Source organism: Podarcis gaigeae (assembly GCF_964106915.1).
Source record: "Podarcis gaigeae genome assembly, chromosome: 17".
Classification (NCBI taxonomy): Eukaryota; Metazoa; Chordata; class Lepidosauria; order Squamata; family Lacertidae; genus Podarcis; species Podarcis gaigeae.
In genome coordinates, this window is record NC_139694.1 from 8,417,831 (window position 1) to 8,442,406 (window position 24,576).

At 45.2% G+C, this 24,576-nt stretch overlaps 1 protein-coding gene and 1 long non-coding RNA gene across 2 annotated transcripts in view; one reads left to right on the forward strand and one right to left on the reverse strand.

Annotated features, from left to right (window-relative positions):
• LOC310834552 (low-density lipoprotein receptor-related protein 2-like) overlaps window positions 1-4,856 on the reverse strand; it is a 48,616-nt gene extending 43,760 nt beyond the window's left edge. Inside the window, exons 1-3 of the mRNA XM_083718127.1 lie at window positions 4,116-4,856; window positions 2,943-3,056; window positions 1,630-1,749 (exon numbers count right to left, since the gene is read on the reverse strand). Of these exons, the coding sequence (XP_083574253.1) occupies window positions 1,630-1,749; window positions 2,943-3,056; window positions 4,116-4,494 (613 nt within the window). The 5' untranslated portion in view covers window positions 4,495-4,856. The remainder of the gene's footprint in view (window positions 1-1,629; window positions 1,750-2,942; window positions 3,057-4,115) is intronic.
• Window positions 199-7,836, forward strand: LOC310835258. Its single transcript, XR_014559464.1, has 3 exons — window positions 199-309; window positions 5,320-5,424; window positions 7,690-7,836. It is a non-coding gene; the product is annotated as an uncharacterized lncRNA (long non-coding RNA).
• Window positions 7,837-24,576: the final 16,740 nt, after the last annotated feature.

A 24,576-nucleotide genomic window follows, 5' to 3' on the forward strand; every position in this document is an offset into this window, starting at 1 on the left:
TCCAGTACAACGTAACTGTAACTATTTTCTAAAACTATCCAATCACTGAACATCACTTTCGATCCAATCCCTTATTTGCATAACTATCTACAGTATTCCCCTGCTGGCCCAGGGTGAGAACTTCAGTACATAACAGTCTGGAATACCATGCTTAAGTAATATGCATTGTGAGTGCATAAGAACTTGTGTTCAGTTCCCAGAACCTCCAGTTGAAGTCTACAGACTAAGAAAAGATCTCTCCACAAGACCTTGAGAGCAAGGGGAACTGGGTTATAGGTGGACCAAAGGCACCACATGTTCAAAGTTCAGGTAAGAAGAGTTTCTCAGAGACATGTGGAATATAAGACTGCTGAAGTGTTCATATGGAAGTTTTAGAGATGAGGACTTATTTTCTTGCTAGAGGACTCCTTGTCCCTCGCATGCAGGCAGCTTAACCCACCCTAAGTGCCGATACCGCCCTTTTGGATAAAAACAATTCTCTTTATTTGCCTTCACCTTGCCCCAGCGTTATAACATAATACACCTCATGTAGTTTCCAAAGGGCTTACCAGCTGCAATGAAGGGACAAAATATTCAACTGCCTTGAGATTCAGAAGCTGGTATTATTAGTAACTGGGAAAATAATTAGTAACTGGGAAAATAAGGCAGCCACCTCTTACTGCAGGAAAATCTAGGCTGAACACTGCAGAAAGTGCAGTGGTAGCTTGACTTTCAAACTTAATCCGTTCTGGAAGTCCATTCCAAAACCAAAGCGTTCCAAAACCAAGTTGCGCTTTCCAATAGAAAGTAATGCAAAATGGATTAATCCATTCCAGACTTTTAAAAACAACCCCTAAAACAGAAATTTAACATGAATTTTACTAGTCACAGGTAGGTAGCCGTGTTGGTCTGCCATAGTGAAAATAAAAAATAAAAAAGTTTGTTATTGGTATGAGCTTTCGTGTGCATGCACACTTCTTCAGAATTTTACTATCTAACGAGACCATTGATCCATAAAATGAAAGCAATAAATGTACTGCAGTCACACAATCAATCAAACAGTAGCTGAATTGGGTTCCACACAGTCACACAAAAAAAGCCACAAAAACGCAAAATAGCAAAAACAGACAGACCTCAGAGTAACACTCAAAATGGAAGTGTGGCACTCAAAATGAAGTATGCTTGGCTTCCGAAAAAAAGTTAGCAAACCGGAACACTTACTTCCGGGTTTGCAATGTTTGGGTTCCAAGTTTGTTGAGTACCAAGGTGTTTGAGAACCAAGGTACCACTGTACCAGCAGAAGCCCAGATGATAGTACTCCCTTCAGCATTTTGCCTTCCTACTAGGGATGAGGTTATTCCTTCCCTCATCTGTCAGCAGCTAAGAAGCAGGGCTCGGCTGAAAGACCAGCTCCATCCATGTTGAGAGCAAGGATTGCCCAGCCTCTCTTAGTGTAAGGGAAAATTTATATTGGACTTTAAGCTGGCCTCCGCTTCAACAACTTCTGCACTGGGGGTTGCCTACAGAAAACTCTTCATTCAGTCAAGAGATGAAGGAGATAAATGCAAGGGGCATCAGTTGCACTGCACCACAGAGAAAGCCAGAGAAGCAAAATACCAGGGAAATGTTGAAAAATGGTTTTGAACGTACCACAATTCTCTTCATCTGAGCCATCCATGCAATCACTGATGCCATCGCAAAGCCAAGTAGCAGAAACGCAGCTTCCATCTTTGCACTGCCATGCATTTGGATCACCACGACATCCTTCGCCTGAACGATAAAAGTTATTTAGCTTGATTTAACACTGCACTTAGCTGGAGGGGTTAGGTACTGTACTCTCCCTTTTAAAAAGAATGTTGCCTTTAGGGTAGTTGCCAAGGAGGACTTTAGTAGCCTGGGAAGTTGCTTTGAAATCAACACCCATCGCAAATATGCTACAGTAAGAGTTTAAAGGACTTGGCATGCGTAATAAAATTATTTCATGAAATTTATACACCATTTGATTAATGTTTTCAGAAAGCAGTTTACTAAAAAAAACATGGATACACAAGTTATCTTGGAAAGACATTAGCTTAACCATTGAAGTGACTAAGGAAAACACACAGTTTCAGCTGTAGGGCTACACAATGGCCTGTCCCAGGAAACAACATGAGCTATTAAGAGTCCATCTCAAAATGTTTATCAGAAGCCTTGGTATCCAACCTTGGCAGCCTCGGATTTAGGTTTGATGAGGCCCAAAGCTACTGAAGGTAATGGGGCTCTTTATATGTCCAGCTGTCCTTTGTCAACAACAAATTGTCACTGTTTTTTGTGTTGAATTTATGCTATATAGTAATTAATGAACCTAAAGGGACCACAGACCGTTAGGTCCAGTCGTGGCCAACTCTGGGGGTTGTGGCGCTCATCTCGCTTTATTGGCCGAGGAAGCCGGCAGACAGCTTCCGGGTCATGTGGCCAGCATGACTAAGCCGCTTCTGGCGAACCAGAGCAGCGCACGGAAACGCCGTTTACCTTCCCGCCGGAGCGGTACCTATTCATCTACTTGCACTTTGAGGTGCTTTCGAACTCCTAGGTTGGCAGAAGCAGGGACTGAGCAACGGGAGCTCACCCCGTTGCGGTGATTTGAACCGCCGACCTTCTGATCGGCAAGTCCTAGGCTCTGTGGTTTAACCCACAGTGCCACCCGCGTCCCATTAATGGACCTAATAGGTATCTAAAGCCACTTGCACATAACAAATAGGAGCCTACACAACACAAAACACTGTTGCTGTATGTAGGTTTTATTTTATTTGTTTTTTATCTTATATTTTGGAAATGTACATCCAGTTTTTTTCCCCTTTAATTTTTTTGGGGGGCCCCCAAGAGAGTGGGGCTATAGCTTGTTTAGCTTATACGTAAATCCGGCACTGAACCTTGGTCTCCCAAATGGACTCTCAGCCATTTGAAGGCTCTGAAAGGCTTACCACAATGCTCATCCGAACCATCAGGGCAGTCTTGCTCTCCATTACAAAGCCAGGTCAAAGGAATGCACTTATCTCCACAGACAGCTTGCTGAGAGATACTGCAAACGTTTCCATCTGTACTAGGCAAATAGCATATAGTCACATTCTGTCCTCTCCACCCTAACAACCCCCCCCCCCAAATCTGCTAGATTGAAGGGGGGGACCTCCAAAATGGGTTCATGGGGGAGGGGGCAGCACAGAGGAAGGAAACCCTATTGCACAGGAAAAAGCCCTTGTAGCAGCTGAACTCAATTTGACACCACCCATAATTATTTTATTTACAAGACTCTTTAAAAAGCCAACTTGTTTTTTAAAAAAAGCATGATAGTGTACAATAAAGTCATTCAAACATCACAAAATGAAGGATACAAAGCAAAATTCTGTTTATACACATGCTTTACTCATTTCATTTAGCCTCATTTCCCCTGTAAGTATCCCTTGAACTACCATGTGGTTTCATTTGTTTATTAAATTTATATCCCACTGGTCCTTCCAAAGAAGCCTAGAGTTGCAAACTAGAGAGATTAAAGACTACCGTGTAAAAAAACAAAAACCCGAAAGCAATACCAGCTTGAGAGAGAAGAGGCACATCATCCCCCCCCCCCCAAAAAAAAACCCCAGAGTCCTTTCTGTTGGGGATAATTCAGACTGAAATTCCACTACCACAAGGTGACAAAAAAAGGTTATTTATGTATGCTACTACTGTGCCAGTGTTTTGTTAGCATCAAAATGGAAAAGGAGGTCCCAACCAAAGAATGGCAACTTAAGTTGACAGAATATGCACAACTTGCAGAGGCAACACAGAATAAGAGAACAGTAAGAACATATGTTTAAAGAAGACTGGAAAACGTTTATTGAATATATGGGAAATAATTGTGTACAGCTGAAAACGCTGGCAGCGTCAAGATAAATTCAACAGTGTAAACAAGCTTTGATGGCTGCAACAATGGAATACCGAATGGAACAGTTTTTTGTAAAATATGCAGGGATTTGTGGTGCGTAAAATGAACCGTGGAAAGAGAAGGGAAGTCATTGGTATTTTAAGGATGTCAAATGAGTTTTTTAAATTGCAAAACAGAAAAATTATACATATATATCTAGCCCACGACCCCACTCCACCTGACCCACTCTCACCTTTGTTGGGGAGCAAACCCCACCCAGTCGCAGTAGCGAAGAGCAGCAGCAGCAGCGCAGCCTGGAGCGTAGCGCGCCCCATTACGCGCGGAAAAAGCGCGCAGGAGCAGCGCGAGAAACTAAGGCGAGCACAGAAAGAATAAAAGAGCGGGGGAAAGCAGTAGCGGAGTAGAAGCGCGGAGAAGCTTTTATCCCCCGCGCAAGAGTCCCACTGGGTGGGGGAGCGGCTGGGCGCGGCTCCGCATTTAGAAGTCCCGTTGCGAGGATCAGGCCCTTTACTCCTCAACCAAGCGCGGATGGAGTCGCGAGGCCCTAATCCTGACGCTCCTCCAAGCCAGGCACCATGTAGCTTGTTTGCAGCAAGACCCGATGACTGCATCCCTTACTAGGGAGTAAAGCGCCTACGTCGCAACAGGGCTTGCTCCCGAGTAAACGCAGGGTCTTCTTCGTGGTGGCTCCTCCTTTGTGGGAATTCTCTTCTCAGGAAGGCTCGCCTGAGACCAGCTTAGTGGGTCTTTAGGCGCCAGGCAAATCCCCCCCCCCTCTATTCTTTGGCCTTTAACTTTCTGTGGCCATTTTAGAAGTAGGCGGGATATTTTTCATTTTTTTCCTCTTGATGTCAATGTATCTGTGTTGTCTGTTTGGCTGGTTGTAAGTCAACTTGGGTTTGCCTTGGGCAAGATATAAAGTGACTAACTAGAAAAAGTTGTGCTAAAAGCCCCATCCAACTCAATCGCTTCTCTCTATCTGTAATAAAAGTATGTTATTACTGAAACCGAATTTGCTTTAGTTTTAATCTGGTTTATTAATCTGAAATTTTTAGTTTATTTAGTTTTGAATTGTAATTATGTACTGAATTTATTGGCTCCTGGGTTCATACGGAGGTAATTTTACTGAGGAAATGCTTATTAGGTTACATTCACAGGCGGGGAGGGGAGAGGGATTATAATTGCTGGTAATAGGCAGACATTTTTAACTGCCAAACCTTCTTCCGGGCATAGAGCTGCAATATAGTGCTAAGCTTCACCAGCTGAATTTCTGCCTGCTATTGCTGCTGCTAAATGCATACAGACCTTTGTTAGAAAAACAAATCTCTCATGCCCAATCATGTTGTGAAACTGGTAAACTGCAAGGGACATATTCCAGCCGCTTTGAAGAAGGCTTATGCTATGTTTTGATTGATAAATACGTGCTAATGTTTCAGGTGCTGAAAATATCATTTATAGCCTTATCTTCAGAAGATGAAAGACTCCCTCTGAAAAGGCCATTTTGAATGCCAGTGTACCAGAGATCCACAGCTAATTTAGTGGTGTGTTACGTAACTTTTGCTAAAAACAATACTATATTTGTTCTTATGAAACCACCATGAGCAAAACAGAAAAGAAAATTCGGTTCCAAGATAACTGTGATGTCAGGAGCAAGGTTATCCTTCATACCAGCAGTGGGAAAGAGTACTAACAGAATCCTGTCATCAGGAGTAAGTCCCACCAGGTAAATTGAAATTTTGCTCTTTAGGAAGTGCAGAGTACACCCACCTGTCTGTGATTAACTCAACAAGGCTGGCTTCTAATTTGGCATGTACAGAATTGCACTATTAATCTTTATTTTGAGGCAAAAGCTGCTAGCAGTTATGGATGCAGCTGTAACTATTATGAAACCCGCAAAACAGGTATGAGCCGCTGACTGTATTCACAATCTTGGACCCTGCTGTTTTAAAAAAGCAGATCAAGCTTTTCCCTGAAGACTTGTACATATTATGTGGCAAAGTACAATGTTGAGGGGGGTGGGGTTCCCTTCAGCAATATTAAATTGTATTGAAAATGTCAACAGGATTCAGCTGTTGCTCACCAGCAGGATCTTACCATGATAATATGCGATGGCTTTATTTTCAAAAGAAATTTGAGGTCATGTGGCATTTAAACTTAAAGACACTGCTTCTGTTTAGAAATGATTTCCATTTGATTTTACATGAACACATTTGTATTATGAAAATTAAAAATCATATTATAATAAAAGATTAACGATATTTCGCTAGGCTGCGTAGAATGGCGTTTGTTGGAGTCTAGTCGTTTTGCCAGTTTTAGAAGTCTGGTCTTTCTGGCTGGCAGCTGGCACGGCAGTTCCAAAACAAAGGAGAATGAAGCTTATGGTAAACCATCTCCGCCTCTGAATTATCTTTCCTGGGTCCTGTCCTTTAATAATAATAATAATAATTTTTATTTATACCCCGCCCTCCCCAGCCAAGGCTCAGGGCGGCTAACAAGCAATAATAAAAACAAGTTGAATGAATACAACTTAAAAACAAGATTAAAATATTGAAACATTAAAATATTAAAATGCAGCCTCATCGCAAGAGGAGAAAGGAAAAAGAAAGAGGGGGAGGGAATCAAATTGGCTCCAAGCCAAAGGCCAGGCAGAACAACTCTGTCTTACAGGCCCTGCAGAAAGAAATCAGATCCTGCAGGGCCCTGGTCTCATGAGGCAGAGCGTTCCACCAGGCCGGAGCCAGAGTTGAAAAGGCCCTGGCTCTGGTTGAGGCTAATCTAACTTCCTTGGGGCCCAGGACCACTAGGGTGTTGCTATTTATGGCCCTTGAGGCTCTCCGTGGGGCATACCGGGAGAGGCGGTCCCGGAGGTACGAGGGTCCTAGGCCGTGAAGGGCTTTAAAGGTCAAAAGCAGCACCTTAAATCTGACCCTGTATTCTGTGCTAAGAGGTGTCTGGGCTAGAACTAGAACATCATGTATCAGTACTGCTGCCCCACATGCAGGGCCAGCCCGAAGATGGAACCAAAGGATAAAATGGCACCCTCTCCCCATTCTATGAACAGGAGCCCGCTTGATTGGCAGCTGAATCTTAGTACACTGCTGGTGATGTCATAGCATTCTCTGCTGCACCAATGGCTTTGGACGCATTACACCTTTAAAGCACATTCATTCTTGCAAAGAATTGTGGGTACTGTGGCTTGTTAAGCATTCCTTGGAATTGTGAGTCTGTGAGGGGTAAACCACAGTGCCCAGAATTCTTTGAGGGAAAGAATGCACTTCTTACGCGCTTCCCATCGTCTTTGCATTCAGGGTCATCACTTGAGGGCAGCAGCATGGAGTGATTTTGCATGTATGGACAGGTTTTGCATGGATAGAATTTTGCATGGATAGGATATAACAGAATGCTTTCGGTATTTTAATATTTTTTTTTGGAAGCCGCCCAGAGTGGCTGGGGAAGCCCAGCCAGATGGGCGGGGTATAAATAATAATTAATAATCATCATCATCATCATCATCATCCAGCTGCCAGCCTGCCAATCAAGTGTATGGTGGGGTCCAGGCAGCGCTCCTACAAGTACATCCTGCAGACCCTTATCTTCCTGCTTTCATAAAGCATGTTCCCCACTAGGTGGCATCTTGGACCGAAAAAGCCCAACATCCGCTGGGGAATGGATTGGAAGTTCAGTTGAAGCCATCGTAAAGGCTTAGCTGTATTTAAAATTAGCCACGCTTCCTACTCTTGTTAATATTTGTGATGAAAGTGGAGTAAGAGTTTGTCCTTAAGGTCTCCTCCTCCATCTTCTTTCAGAGGTGTGGTTGCAAGACCTACCACCTGTGTCTCGGCCTACCTTTCTTGTTACCGTTCAGCTTGGTGCCATTTTAGCCATATGGTTTTTTTAATTGATATTTAGCTTGCAAGTTTCCACCTGTTTCCCCACCCCCATCTCCTTGAGAATTATTAAAATACCAGCACCATAGTGCCTTAGTACAAAATTTAAAAGTGATCGGGGGAGGGGTGGAATCACTATCACTGCCTTCCAGTTTTCTAGTCAGTGCCATTTTGTCACCGCATATTATTTTTTCCCCATTTTAAAACATTTTCTCTTACCGGTTTAAAGTTCAACCATAGTGCTTTAGCACAAATTTTTGAACGATTTTTAAATCGGATTTTAATAATGGTTCAAGTCAATTTTCTATTTCCTGCCTAGGTGACTATGTCACCAAGTCACTCCCACAGTTAGTTTGAATAAGCAGCAGAGAAATTTCACTGGGACCACATTCCCTGCCTAGTCTTTCCAAGGCAGCAGGTAATTTTAAAAAGACAGCAATCACAAAAAGCCTCTGCCTGCTCTTTAAAAGGCAGTAGAGTCTTATCTCCAACCTTAGTGCTGTGGGAATACAGTGCTAAGATGAGAAATAAGCCTGTTAGAATTCTGAATTCACTGATGATGGGTGACATCCACAGTCATAATAATAATAATAATAATTTTTATTTATACCAGAAGCAATATGCCTCTGACCAGTTGCTAGAATCTCAGGTAGGGAGAGTGCTGTTACGCTTGTCCTGCTTGCAGGCTTCCAGTGGGCATCCGGCTGACCATAGAACCATAGAATTATAGAGTTGGAAGGGACAACGAGGGTCATCTAATCCAGCCCCTTGCAATGCAGGAATCTTTTGGCCCAATGCGGTGCTCAAACCCACAGCCCTGAGATTAAGAGTCTTCCTGCTTTACTGACTGAACTACCCCAAGATGCTAGACTAGATGGGCCTTTGGCCTGATCCTGCAGATTCTTCTTAAGCTTTTAGGTGAATGACAGGTGAGTGGCCCTGCTCACCTGTCGAAAACGACTCATGGAAGGTGGGCTAGATCTGGATGCAACCCTCAGGCCAGATCCAGTTTCCCACCCATTGTGTGAATGGAACATAGCTGGCTTCCCGAAGTGTGGAAAGTCAACTGAAATGACTTAAGTAGCTTACAGTGGAAGAACAAGAGCAGCACCCCCCTGTTGCTGTGTTTGATTTGTCCTTAAATGCACTTATTGAACGCAGGCGGGACATAGACTAATTTGTGCAGGCACAAGCTACTGGCATTGCTACACTCCTGGGCTGCCTGCTGTATATGTAGCCTGAAACATCGCAGCAGATCAACATAAACAAAGATTTGGTAGGCATCCAAAGAACATCAATTAAATCTGAATGCGTGCCAGTTACGAAGAAGCGAAGCCTTAAAGTGCTCTCCAAAAACACAAGCCAGAATTAATGGAAGGAACAGAGCAAATCCAAACCACCAGATCTGCCAGCTGGGAGGAGTTAGGGGGAGAAAGTTCCTTGCTGCAGCAGGCAGCTGTGCCCCTACATGAACATAGCATTTCCCCTCTTGACAGAGCATGCGCATTACTGCCTGCTCCCACTCGGCTGTGTCTTCAGGCCCTGGCATGCTGGACAGCTCCCTGCCCTGGCTTGATACTGGGATCTGCCCAGGTGCTTTGGTGAAGCTGCCAACCATGGATGAGCATGAAAGGGATATGTCTTCTTCCCACCCCCTTTGCTCCACTGTTTGTCTGTGGGGCAAGCAGTCTTCCTGCCAAGTGGATATTCAAAGCATCTCAGTGGACCCATTGATCCCCTCTAGGGCTGAGAAGTCGCATTCCTGAGTGGGCATCTGCAATACCTGGGCTCCTGGACCTTGACATTCTTGTTGGGTTGTGACCTATGCATGGGAAGGAATGGTATGGAAAACAGTCACCCTAGTTCCCAAGAGTGATGGTGGTATGATGGGACAGTGGTGGTATGAAGGGGAAACCTTGGTGCTGGGGGCAGAAGCTGCCACAACCCCTGCAGGGCCCTCCCCTTGGCATCTTCCATGCCCAAACGTCATACCAGCAGGTGTGGTGTTGCCTGCTTTCTTCATGCCTGGTGTATCTTTGCTCATTGGCACCTTGCCTCCTACTTTGCGTCCCCTATCCTGACTGCTCGGCCGCTCCTTACCATATCTCTGTAGGTGCTTGCAAGTGCTTTATGGAGCATCTTTGGGGCTGTGGTCTTCTCCTCTCCCTGTTGTGGCTGCGTAATCGGTTCCGCCATGGCCATGAAATTTCATTTTCTTCTGTTTGCATTGACCTCTCTGATGTTGTGGGACGTGGGTGGCGCTGTAGGTTACACCACAGAGCCTAGGACTTGCCAATCAGAAGGTTGGCAGTTCGAATCCCTGCGACGGGGTGAGCTCTCATTGCTCGGTCCCTGCTCCTGCCAACCTAGCAGTTTGAAAGCACGTCAAAGTACAAGTAGATAAATAGGTACTGCTCCAGTGGGAAAGTAAACAGCGATTCCGTGCGCTGCTCTGGTTCGCCAGAAGCGGCTTAGTCATCCTGGCCACATGGCCCGGAAGCTGTACGCTGGCTCCCTCGGCCAATAAAGCGAGATGAGCGTCGCAACCCCAGAGTTGGTCACGACTGGACCTAATGGTCAGGGGCCCCTTTACCTCTGATGTTGTGCGTTAAGTGAGGGCAGGTGCCTACAGCCATGGTAAATTTTAATGATTTCTCTGCAGTCGAGGTGCTGCTGCCACGTGTGTTTGTGGTGCTGTTTGGGTTCCTGGCAGGTGTGTGTATTGTAGATGGCATGGCTATACATGCTGGGACCTGCATCTGGAGTGGCTGCCAGGGGCAGGGCTGCTATGGGGATGTGTTTCTTCTGTATGTCTTTGCTTGTTTTCTTTTTCCCAGCAACGGCTTCTCCCACCCCTTGCCATACAGGGTTTGGATGTGGTGGGATTTGCATGGGCATCTTGCCAACGCATTGATCTACTCCCTGGCAGATTTCCCCACTTGGGATTGCTCAGGCAGATACTAACTTGAAAACGGGAATCTGAGCAGAAGCTAAAGTAGAAAGTTCTTGTGTGGAACACTCCTAGAGTGCCGTTGTGAAAGGGCGCGTCTGAACGCTGACCTCTGTACAGTTATTCAGTAACTGTTCCAAGCAAGCTTGTTCATGTTATACTGATGTTATACCCACGCTTCAGTGACTTACACTGAGATGAGGTTGATGTAACAGAATTCCTGACTGAGATTTCTCGAGAAGCACGTTGATGTGATCTGGTTCTGGGAAGCTGCCCTGTCATCATTCCATCAGGGCCAACTGAGGTCGTGTAACATGAACTTTTGTATAACACAAGCGACAGGGGGCGTATTTTAGATTTAAGGGAAAGATGGGAAAGATATTTCAGCATGTTGAAAGGTCTGTGATTGTATTTATTCAACTTACCAATCCCCAAGCCCAGGCATTTCTACTCGGGTCACATTGATTTCCATGGAACTTAGTAAAGGTAAAGGGACCCCTGACCATTAGGTCCAGTCGTGACCGACTCTGGGGTTGCGGCGCTCATCTCACTTTACGGCTGGCATACAGCTTCTGGGTCATGTGGCCAGCGTGACTAAGCCGCTTCTGGCAAACCAGAGCAGCACACGGAAACGCCGTTTACTTCCCACCAGAGCGATACCTATTTATCTACTTGCGCTTTCACGTGCTTTTGAACTGCTAGGTTGGCAGGAGCAGGGACCGAGCAATAGGAGCCCACCCCGTCGCGGGGATTCGAACTGCTGACCTTCTGATTGGCAAGTCCTAGGATCTGTGGTTTAACCCACAGCGCCACCCGCGTCCATGGGACTTAGGTAAAGGTAAAGGTACCCCTGCCCGTACGGGCCAGTCTTGACAGACTCTGGGGTTGTGCGCCCATCTCACTCAAGAGGCCAGGGGCCAGCGCTGTCCGGAGACACTTCCGGGTCACGTGGCCAGTGTGACATCGCTGCTCTGGCGAGCCAGAGCCGCACACGGAAACGCCGTTTACCTTCCCGCTGGTAAGCGGTCCCTATTTATCTACTTGCACCCTGAGGTGCTTTCGAACTGCTAGGTTGGCAGGCGCTGGGACCGAGCAGCGGGAGCACACCCCGCCGCAGGGATTTGAACCGCCGACCTTTCGATCGGCAAGTCCTAGGTGCTGAGGCTTTAACCCACAGCGCCACCTGCGTCCCTCCATGGGACTTACTCCCAGCTAAATGGGTCAGATTGCAGCCCTAATCTCCATCTGATGGGGGAGAGAAGGCAGCTGCTTATCCTCCACAGTTTTCTCTGTTCTTCCCTACTCTCTTGTCCTGCCACTGTGGGTTAGATTGAAAAGCAGAGAGACACAAACATCCACTCAAGCTCTTGCCACGATTCTTGAGTTTTGTGATGTAGCCAGTGAAACCTTGTGGGTACACAGAGAACTGCTCAGTATTTTGCATTCTTAACACCTCCAGAGACTCACCACCACTTCCTCCTTTCCGTGTTGGGCATCCTGGAAGGTAAAGGAAATGCTAATGCACAGGTCAAAGGCCTGGAAACGATGCCTTATGAGGAACGGCTAAGGGAGCTGGGCATGTTTAGCCTGGAGAAGAGGAGGTTAAGGGGTGATATGATAGCCATGTTCAAATATATAAAAGGATGTCACATAGAGGAGGGAGAAAGGTTGTTTTCTGCTGCTCCAGAGAAGCGGACATGGAGCAATGGATCCAAACTACAAGAAAGAAGATTCCACCTAAACATTAGGAAGAACTTCCTGACAGTAAGAGCTGTTCGACAGTGGAATTTGCTGCCAAGGAGTGTGGTGGAGTCTCCTTCTTTGGAGGTCTTTAAGCAGAGGCTTGACAACCATATGTCAGGAGTGGTCTGATGGTGTTTCCTGCTTGGCAGGGGGTTGGACTCGATGGCCCTTGTGGTCTCTTCCAACTCTATGATTCTAGGTGGTGCAGAGTGCATTGGGCACTTTTTCCTTCATAGACTGGCCCAGGAAAGTTTGCATATGCGCTTCTGAGGAGGAATGTTCCTAGCCAGATATGGAAGCAGCTTTCCCTTTCAGACCAGGTAGACTTGGATTACAGAGTCTTCCCCAAAGGGGATTTCTAAGAGAGCATTTTTGCAAGAGAAGTTTTGGCTGTGCTCAAAAAACGAGCCCCATGCAATCAGTGATGTCTGTGGTCAGATAAAAGCCAAAAAAGGTTAGGACTCCTAGCACTTTAACAATGGTATAGAAGGGGGAGTTTCAGCAGGTGTAGTTTGTCAAACAAGGTACACCTGCTGAAAATTCCCATTTTGTTTTTTGTTTTTTTGTTTTTTTAAAAAACCCTGGCCCCTCTACTAGGAGATGGCCCATGGGCGAGACTTCCACTGAGCTCCAACAGCATCCAGAAATGTCATCTGTTGCTTGCAATGCCTGCAGGAGAGAGCAAGCTCTTAACTAGGAAACTGCAGCTGTGCTGCTGCTGTTACAAGAAGACAACTAAGGCAATGAGGAAGGAGGAGCTGCCTGAAAGCTGACTATTCTGTGATTCCACACAAGTTGATAATAGTACTGAGTGCAGAATTGTAGCAAGCTGTGAATCTCAGCTTTGTCTCCCTCTCCCCACCCCACAAAAATAATTAAGGAAAAGTAAGCATTATTTCCTATCCATTGTAGCTGTGCAAGTAGGCATCTCTGACATGCTTTGAAACCTATCAAAATATCAGAAGCAGAAACTGTGGATGAGTATCTTGCACGTTGCCCTAGGGTGGAGTTCTGGGTGGTGTACTTCCTCCCCCCCCCCCTTTGTTCTCCTCCTTGAGTAGGAGTAGAAGACCGCATCTGTAAATATACAGGCTAAAATTTTAACAATGCAGATCTTTTCCCTTTGTATAATTTATACACATTGCTATGTTTTGGTTTGCATGGGATTTTGTTTTGTCATGGGGCAGAATTTTAATGGGGAGTGGAACCCTTGGGGCTACTCAAAAGCTGAGTTTGCAAGTGAAGGAAATAGAGCAGTAGCAAGAGCTCACTCCAGCTGCAGGCCTATACACAAACTTACCTGGGGGTAAGTTCCATTGACTACAACTACCATCATCAGACTATAAGATCAACAGGTTGCCCATCTCTGCCCTAAACCATGCATTGTGCCTTGTCAGGTGTTTGATAACCCTCTTGATTTATTTTGTTTTGTAATCTCAAGCAGACTGCAAAAATAGATTTATTGTGTCGCTGATGGCCTGCCATATTAGAAGTGTGTTAGTCAGTTGGGTGGGTCACAAATTCTGCAGCGATCTGACCGTCTTTTTCTCTTGTGCATAGGATGACACAAGAAGTCTGGGAATGAAATAGTAACCCAGTTTGTACTCATTCCATTGGCCGAGCGATGACTTTGTTACCGTAATCCCTTGATTAAACTTGGCTCTGCACTGTAATCTTACGCCACAAACTTGGCTGGCTTCAGCTTTCTACATTTCTTCTGCATTCGGAGCCAGCTTAGTTCCTGGTACAGGCCTGCAATGATCTACAGTAATACTGGAGAGTTATATAATCATCTCAGAAATCTATATTGCATTTCCTTTGTGCCAGGGAAACTTTGGATGCTGATTGGTTGAGTCAGAGAGATGCTGAGGAATGTCCATTAACATTCCAAGTTCCAGCTTGATCAAGGAACAAAGCTTGACAGCAACAAAATGTTTCCAGCCTGGCTTCTGTGAGAAGGAATATATCAGTCTGAGTTGGATAAAAATTTAGCACATAGGCTCTGTAGATGGAGGATCTGCGAGGGTGGGTAGCTAAGCCCACTTCAGAGCTGAATAGGAGATGACCAGAAGTATGAAACCTGGTGGGCGAAAAGCACAGAGGTAGATGTATATGTTGAAATATACATTTTTTTAAAAACCAGAAGCATTTTTACTTGGTATTATAGGTCAGGACATTAATAGGCAAGATGTTAAATTGTTTTTATATGCAACAACTGCAGCAAGAGTATTGTTAGCCCAGAAATGGAAACAAGAAGAAATTCCGACGAAAGAAGAATGGCAGATGAAATTAATGGACTATGCAGAATTGGACAAAATGACAGGAAGGATTCGAAACCTGCAGGACCAGAGATTTACAGAAGACTGGAAGAAGTATATGTATTATTTTAAGAGCAACTGTAATCAACAAATGACACTAGTAAGGAGAAATATACGAAGTGTTGCAAAGTAGAAAAAGATAGAGATATTGGTTATGAGTTTGAAATGTAATAGGGAAGATAAGAAATGCATACTGAGAGATTACATTGGAAAATTTTCAGACAGGATTGATGGAAATTTGAATAAGATGTAAAAGTATGTTTAATTACTGTTGAAAATGATATGTTAAAAAAAAACCTAATAAAAATTATATTTTTAAAAAAGCACAGAGGTAGAGCAGTGGAAGGAGAGGAAGAGCAGGTGGTGTATATAAGAAATCTGAGGGAAGACCCTGAGTTTGAAACCTCCCAATACCCATTATATTACTTGAGAATGGCTTCTCTCTTGTTTTCGTCACATTCTGAAAATAGGAGTGTAATAATGCTTAGTAAACTCCTGATTGTGCAGGCACATGTAACATGTAAGGTACAGGTAAAGGGACCCCGGACCATTAGGTCCAGTTGTGACCGACTCTGGGGTTGCGGTAATCATCTCATTTTATTGGCTGAGGGAGCCGGCGTACAGCTTCTGGGTCATGTGGCCAGTATGACTGAGCCACCTCTGGCAAACCAGAGCAGCGCACGGAAACGCCGTTTACCTTCCCGCCAGAGCGGTACCTATTTATCTACTTGCACTTTGACGTGCTTTCAAACTGCTAGGTTGGCAGGAGCAGGGACTGAGCAACGGGAGCTCACCCCGTCGCGGGGATTCGAACCGCCGACCTTCTGATCGGCAAGTCCTAGGCTCTGTGGTTTAACCCACAGCGCCACCCACGTCTCCATGTAGTGCAAATAATTTTATTCATAGAAATCATTGGCTTAGTTCACACATGTAAACTGCCCTGTGAGTACCCCCTGCACACACAAAAATCTGGGTGCTATAGTTTAGCTTTCACAGAGCTACAATTTCTATCACCCTTAACAAATCGCAGTTCCCTGGACTTAGTGGGATGTGTGTGTCTGTGTGCTTTAAATGTTTGGTGTGTACACCACCATTAAACCAGAGCGTCCTGTAACTCTCCAACTCAAAATAAATTACCTTGCCACCTTTCCACTCAGCTGCTGAACTGAACACAGCTAAAGCCAATGCAATTCTGGGCTGCATCAATAGGAGTATAGCATCTAGATCAAGGGAAGTAATAGTGCCACTGTATTCTGCTCTGGTCAGACCTCACCTGGAGTACTGTGTCCAGTTCTGGGCACCACAGTTCAAGAAGGACACTGACAAACTGGAATGTGTCCAGAGGAGGGCAACCAAAATGGTCAAAGGCCTGGAAACGATGCCTTATGAGGAACGGGCATGTTTAGCCTGGAGAAGAGGAGATTAAGGGGTGATATGATAGCCATGTTCAAATATATAAAAGGATGTCACATAGAGGAGGGAGAAAGGTTGTTTTCTGCTGCTCCAGAGAAGCGGACACGGAGCAATGGATCCAAACTACAAGAAAGAAGATTCCACCTAAACATTAGGAAGAACTTCCTGACAGTAAGAGCTGTTCGACAGTGGAATTTGCTGCCAAGGAGTGTGGTGGAGTCTCCTTCTTTGGAGGTCTTTAAGCAGAGGTTTGACAACCATATGTCAGGAGTGCTCTGATGGTGTTTCCTGCTTGGCAGGGGGTTGGACTCGATGGCCCTTGTGGTCTCTTCCAACTCTGTGATTCTGTGAAGTTTTGCCTAACAATTTCAAACTGTATTATTTTAATTAGAAAGTCATTGTTCCTTGGCCTGACCTCAATAGTTACGGTCAACATTTCCCCCCTCTTATTTCAGGCTTCTAATATTGTTCAACTGCAACATGTTCTCTAACCTCAGTGTGCCGTTCGTTTTACCAAAGGCAAATTACACCCGATTCCTTCATTCGATTCTTCAGCTGGCTTCCCTTCTAGACTTTGCATTGTCCTTTTATCTTTTTCCAAGTTCTTTCCAATTTGTCAATGTCTGCCTTGAATTGAGGCATCACTGGAATTATGTTCAATAGTACAATGAAGCATTTATTACAGATATTGTTCTGTGTTTGGCTCGCTTCATCACTGTGAATGGGTGGTCAGGGCCTTTGACAAAAGAAATTTGATGCTTATTTAATGGGTCTAGATGCCCACCCGCCCTGTGGACAATTAACCTGATGGGTGGAGTCTTGGATGTGTGCACTGCTGGGCATGTGTGTGAGAAGCAGCAATTTTGCAAATTTAAATGGACAGAGGGGGAGAAGGAAAGAGGAGGAGGAGGAAGGAGAAGAGGTATGGGGACGTAGGAGGGAGGAAGAAGGGCTTCTAGCTGACTTAGCTGAAACTGCTAGTGTTGCATTTCTGAAGAGCTGTCTTTAGACCTTCAGCTCTGGGGAAATGGGGAATCCACAAGAAATTACAACATTAAACAGTATTTGGGATTTGGCCTATACATCATCCAAAGCCACTTAGAGTTCCCTGCATGGCTTTCTGTTTTGGGGTTTCACAAAAGCCTCAATACAAGTTGGTCAGCAGGTTTAGTCTTCGTGGAGCCCTTCGATTTTGGTCTCCCATCTGGCTGTGGACCAGAGGCTCCAAACTCACACTCCAGTGCCAAATCAGTCTCCGAAGCTGCACAAAGGGCCTCAAGACACAATTCCAGGATCAGATCTGATTTCCCACTGGCACACCACATATCCCCTTCATCTTTTTTTACTCTTGCTGTCCCTGGGCCAGCCTCCTTCCTGCCCTGCCCCAAACTGCAAATTCAAGTCCTGCCACAAGTCTTTGTTTGGGGGCACCTTCTTCAGGAACAGCTGGCCCACAATATCCCCTGGGTTCAGGAAATCTGACTGTGCAGGGAGGGTGGTAAGTGTGTCCAACCAAGCATTCTCAGAATCCCCCTTCAGACTTTCCTGCCCAATGCAGGAAGGTCAGCGTGGAGGAGGCAGGGGTGGCATGTGACATATGACCTCATAGGCCCTCCGCGGAAGTGAATTTAAAATGCTTAAAGAAGGCTAAAACCTCCCATTGAATTAGAATCATAGAATAAAATCTGTGTCCAGGGCAGCTGTTTACCAGCTCCATCTGGTACGTAGACTGAGACCCAATCTGCCTGCAGACTGCCTTGCCAGAGTGGTGCATGCTCTGGTTATCTCCCGCTTGGACTACTGCAATGCACTCTACGTGGGGCTCTCTTTGAAGGTCACCCGGAAACTGCAATTAATCCAGAATGCGGCAGCTAGACTGGTGACTGGGAGCAGCTGCCGAGACCACATAACACCGGTCCTGAGAGATCTGCATTGGCTCCCAGTACGTTTCCGAGCACAATTCAAAGTGTTGGTGCTGACATTGAAAGCCCTAAATGGCCTCGGTCCAGTATATCTGAAGGAGCCTCTCCACCCCCATCGTTCTACCCGGACACTGAGGTCCAGCTCCGAGGGCCTTCTGGCGGTTCCCTCACTGTGAGAAGCCAAGTTACAGGGAACCAGGCAGAGGGCCTTCTCAGTGGTGGCGCCCTCCCTGTGGAACGCCCTCCCACCAGATGTCAAAGAGAACAACAACTACCAGACTTTTAGAAGACATCTGAAGGCAGCCATGTTTAGGGAAGCTTTTTAATGTTTGATGTATTACAGTATGTTAATATTTTTTGGGGAAGCCTCCCAGAGTGGCTGGGGAAGCCCAGCCAGATGGGCAGGGTATAAATAATAAATAATAAATTATTATTATTATTATTATTATTATTATTATTATTATTATTATACCATAGAATTGTAGAGATGGAAGGGACCCCAAGGGTCATCTAGTCCAACTCCCTAAAATGCAGGAATCTAAACTAAAGCATCCATGAAAGGTGGCCCTCCAAACTCTGCTTTGCAGACAAGTATTTCTCCACTTGAGATTCTTATTGTTCTGCCTGAGGTACAGGCCTCTGAAATGTAGAGAGAATGGTGGAAGTGGTGAAGAAGTTTGGGAATGAGTCAGGGTACAGAAAGGAATGTGTCTCGCCCACCTCTCTCTTTCCTTTGCTCCTCGTTGAATAACACCCCACTCCGCTCCGCTCTGTGTTGTCACGGACACCATCTGGAGCTGAAAACCCACCCAGTTTGCAACAGGATTAAATAAATGCTTTAATTTTTATCTCTTTATTAAGTGTGCAGTGTTTTTAGCTTGCACTTATAAATGTTCCCTTCTCCCTTTGGCAATGGCGAAATACAAAACAGAGTGGGTCAACCGTGGATAGGGATGAATAAAGTAATCTCAAAGCTGTTTAATCTCATCTATAGACATCAGTCAAAACAGCTGGGCTCCCCTACCCCTCCAAACCTGGTGCTTTGGTTTTATTAGGCCATGCTGTATTTGTTTTTTTGCAAAGGATCAACACAACAGCCCTGAGGTCGTTTTACTGGTGGATCTGCAATTTCAGTGGCAAAACACATCACCAATTTTAGCAGTCCTTTGAAAGCCCGGGACAAAGTATAGATGGGAATAGCTTGGCTGAGCTCCATAATAATGAGATACTGCAAGAAATGAGATCACCAGTCCCAGTTTAGAAGGGAGTGAGCGTACACCACAACTCTATTGTCGCCCTTGGCATGTCGTGGGCTGGAAAAAAGAGAAGTGGTTTGGTGGGTGGGTTGTTGTTGTTGTTCTGGTTTTTTGAATAGGCCAAATGAGGTGGAGGGCAGGGGGTATCACAGCAGCAGGCACCGGCCCTGCTTGCTTGTTATTGGCCTTGGCTGTCTTACCTAGTTATAGTCTCCGAGTGCATCACAGACATTTCATTAGGAAAAGCCCCTCCCCAAACAAGCACGGCCCAGGCCATGAACTCCAGCAGTCACCGCATGGGCACATGCATTGGTCATGTGACTTGCCCTGGTGCTGTCCAGCCACTGCTGCATTACAGCGTTTGTTCAAGCAAGCAGCAAGCATGTAGCATTAGTAACTGCCCACATGACGCTGGATTTGTGCACTGGAAAAGGCTGACTTCTGAAAGCCTGCATATGCTGCGCAAAGTGAGCACATCTCTGTAAATTATTTTGCCTAGTTGATTCTGACAGAGGAAGGAGTGAGGTAGCCCCACACACTAATAATTTTCTGCAGCTTCTCCTTTGGCTGCTGCGGTTTTAGCAGATGTCACAAAGACACATCCTTCCAAGCATGGGTTTGCAACCTTGAGAGCCAGAAACTCTCTCTTTTTAAAAAGGAAAACAGCTTTCTAAAGTTGTCAGGTTCTAAAATCTGCTCTTTGTGTGATAGAGGGAGAGAAGGAAGGGGAAAGTGTACACTTAGAATTTTACTGTGAGACCCAGTTTGTTACTCAAAGTGGCTGAAACTGTGTTTCTGGAACTGGTACAGTGTGCATACATTCTTAAATCTCTGCAAATCTGATGCAGGATTAGCAGCTGTGCTATCCATTCGTAAGAGAGTACTTTTCCTCCACACACTATCCTCTGATTGCATATTTGCAAATTAAACAAAACAAAAGAAACCCTCCATGAATCTCTGCTGGAATCTCTCGCTACTTGGGAAACTAAGGCGTGGCTAATGTTTAATTGGAAATAACGTCCTCTGCTTTCAATGAGGCTGACTCCCAGTGAAACATGCATGGGATTTCAGGTTAGCACTTTGCCCTTCAGCTTGTTACTTGCTTGATTCTTCATTCATTGATTTCTGTGCAACTTAAGTCCAAGTATGCTTAGGACTGCAGCCTGAGAAGGGTAAAGAAGGGTAAGCAACCTGTGGATGCTTGTTGTTGTTCAGTCGTTTAGTTGTGTCTGACTCTTCGTGACCCCCTGGACCAGAGCACACCAGGCACTCCTGTCTTCCACTGCCTCCTGCAGTTTGGTCAAACTCCTGCTGGTAGCTTCGAGAACACTGTCCAACTATCTTGTCCTCTGTCATCCCCTTCTCTTTGTGCCCTCCATCTTCCCCAACATCAGGGTCTTTTCCAGGGAGTCTTCTCTTCTCATGAGGTGGCCAAAGTATTGGAGCCTCAACTTCAGGATCTCTCCTTCCAGTGAGCATTCAGGGCTGATTTCCTTAAGAATGGATGCGTTTGATCTTCTCGCAGTCCATGGGACTCTCAAGAGTCTCCTCCAGCACCATAATTCAAAAGCATCAATTCTTCAGCGATCAGCCTTCTTTATGGTCCAGCTCTCACTTCCATACATCACTACTGGGAAAACTACTGTGGATGCTAACATGGGTTTAATCCCACTGAACACAGTGAAACTTACTTCCAAGTAAACATACAATATATTGACTTGGATTGTTAAGCGAGGGCTTCTCCCATGTTGATGCAGCATCCGTCCAGGTTAAAGAGAACCACACAACGATATTGGCACACAAAAGGGGTGTGTGTTTGTGTGTTAGACTTTCAAACCTCAATAGCACCCCCCTCTCTTGCACACACACATGCATATAGCCATGGGGTGCAGGGGGGCAGTTGCATGTCAAGACCTTGCAGCCACCCCCTCGTCAGAAATAACTCACACAAGGACACGGATATTAGGTTTATGTTACTGGGCAAATTTTGGCCACAACTTTATTGAAATTACAGAATGTGAGCGGTATTGGCTGAGGCATTGATTGGACCTGACTATATCTGACTCCTGCCCATTGTGCAGGATGTCCAGTAAGGGTAAGCCGCCGGTAGAGGGAGCCCTGTCGATGTGAACCAACTCAAGCTCCCCCTGGTGTTTCCGTCGGGGTGGTGTCAAGTCCCTAGCCCCCAGCCGGGCTTCAGACTAGATCAACACCCCCGGATTCCTTTAACGGAATACCCTTAAGCATGGAGGGGCAGGTGATGGCCACACCTTCCCTCCCCTGTCACAAGGTCAAACAATGCCTAACCGCAACCCTAACAAAGTTGTGACGATTGCTACGAGGTAGGCGAAAACCAAGTGGCCAGTGCCAATTTGCCAAGTGGAAAAATTCCTACCAGGCCCCTCAGACAACCAAGGCCACCAACCGCAGTCCATAGCAAGGCCATTGCCTAACCTGCAAAATATGGAGGGAGGGCGGGTGATTGAGGAAGCGAGCCAAAGAGGAAGTCCTCTGGCTCTCTCCATTTAATAATAATAATAATAATAATAATAATAATAATAATAATAATAATAATTTATTATTTATACCCCGCCCATCTGGCTGGGCCTCCCCAGCCACTCTGGGCGGCTTCCATAAAAACCCAAAATACAGTAAAATATCACATAAATATCACATAAAATATCACATTTAAATGTGCCCCGGCCACACACACACACCCCAGCCAGCAGATTGGCTGGCCGGGCTCTGACGTGGCCGGGATCCCCCAGGCAATGGGGGACAAAGTCCCCCGCCCTCGGTGGGGAGTGGGTGGCCATGCTATCCACCGCAACTCCTCTCCACTGGGAAGTGGACCGGATCTGTCCCCCAAATCAAGTAAATAAATAAAAATACTTCACTAACTGACAAATCATGTCTCAGATAGCCCGTCCCACATAAATCTTGGCTACACCCATGCAAGCGCACATACAATACCGCATAACACTCTTCTTTGAGAGAACTGGTGGGATTTTTCAAGGGCATTTTGTGGTGTGGCATGTGGATCAGCTGTTTAAAAGGCAAAGAAAATTTCAAAAAAATCTCTCCAGGCATATCTAATCCAGTACACCCTGCGTAGCTGAAACAAAACAGCTGGTTTCAAGGTAGGAGAAGCTGCTAACGGTCTTTGTCAATTCGATTGACTGCCCTAGTGTGAAGTGAGCAACATCACTGATTTTTTTTATGGATGCTGTCCAGAAATTTGTCCTGCTCTTACCTGATTTCTTTTCAAACATGCAAATGCAATTTTGTGACAAGGTTGCTCACATCAACCATATAGTAAAGCACCTTCAAAGCCCTCCTCAGAGAATTCTGGGTAGTGTAGTTTCTGGGAATTGTCACTCTGCCCATTCTTTGAGATGGGAGAAGGGCTTTGAAGGGATAGTGTGTGCACAGCCTAAGTCCCATATGTTTATCGTAATTGGTTAAATGCGTTTGTGCAATCTGTGTGGTGAAATGTGCTGTTGAGATGGAATCCTTAATTGGAAGCTCTTAATTAAGCAAGCCGGAAGTAGAGCTGAAACATACCTACATGACAAATCTACACGAAAATTTGTCCACCCAAAAATTTGCAGGTGGAAACAGTATTGAAAATCAGATCCCTCATAACCATCCTGATACCATCATGAGGACAAATAATTGAATGTGCAATGGAAACAGTGGTACCTCAGGTTACATATGCTTCAGATTACAGACTCCGCTAACCCAGAAATAGTGCTTCAGGTTAAGAACTTTGCTTCAGGATGAGAACAGAAATCGTGCTCTGGCGGCGTGGTGCTAGGAGGCCCCATTAGCTAAAGTGGTGCTTCAGGTTAAGAACAGTTTCAGGTTAAGTATGGACCTCTGGAACAAATTAAGTACTTAATCCGAGGTACCGCTGTACATACTGTACCTTTTAAAGCACATTTTTCCTCTCAAAGAATTCTGGGGACGGTAGCTTGTTAAGGATTGCTGAAAATCATAACACTGAGGGATAAACTACAGTGCCCAGAATTCTTTAAGGGAAAGGTTGAGTTCTGATTGTGTTTCAAAGATACAATGTGTACACAGCCTCTTTTTCCATCCTTCGCATATCCTGCGAAACTTGAGAAATCTTTAGCAAGTGATAAATTCAGGAATGTATAAATCTAAGCAGCATTAGCCTTATTTGATCCTGGCTTTTAATCACCACTGACTTGTTTATATTTGCCAATAAAGCCTCTGAAAGTTTAATTTTATTCTCCTTTCAAGATATGGGATCCCATCACTGAAACTTTCCTCAAACCACACAGTTTGTAGTTCTCACTAGAACATGCCATTTGCAAAGCATGATGCTGCACTTATGAGTTGTTTTTGGCTTTCAGCTTTCATTTCAATATTTTATGGAATCAATTTGATATGATGCCAAATTCATTCTTGCTATAGGCTCATTAATACCATATTGACCCTGGGAAGAGTCTTCCAGTGTCTTCAAGTGCCAGAGATTGAGATTGCCCTGGAACAATTTGGAACTGGTTTGGCAAAGACCAGTAATGAGCACAGGGTAAAACTTGCCATTCATGGCGGTCTTGTGAAATAGCTTGCAGTGGATTGAACTGCCCGTGTCTGAATTCCCAAGTAAAGAACACTAAAGAGAAATGCAATAAGTATGGTAGACATGGACTGTAGCTGGCTTTTTCACATGAACTCGGGTGCACTTGCTCAAGTGCTCTCTTCCACGCAAATATTTATTAATACAGGAATCTTTCCACTGCTACATTCCGGCCATGATGGTTGTGATATATTTCTGAAGTTATTTTTACATTTCCATTCATTATAGTATGCTTGGGAAATTGTGTGCTTGTGTGTTTTAAGGGCACATCACAAAATTAAGACTCAGTAGTGGCTGGTGTGGTTGGTTGGGTGAGTGAACCGGTCTGCGAACGTTCTTTGGAACCAGAACATTTGACGGGGCTTCCATGGCTTCCAGTTGGCTGCAGGAGTTTCCTGCAGCCAATTGGAAGCTGCACTTTGGTTTCCAAACATTTTGGAAGTCGAACGGATTTCCGGAACGGATTCCAAAGGTCTGTATAGTTAAAGCCATGGTTTTCCCAGTAGTGATGTATGGAAGTGAGAGCTGGACCATAAAGAAGGCTGATCGCCGAAGAATTGATCCTTTTGAATTATGGTGCTGGAGGAGACTCTTGAGA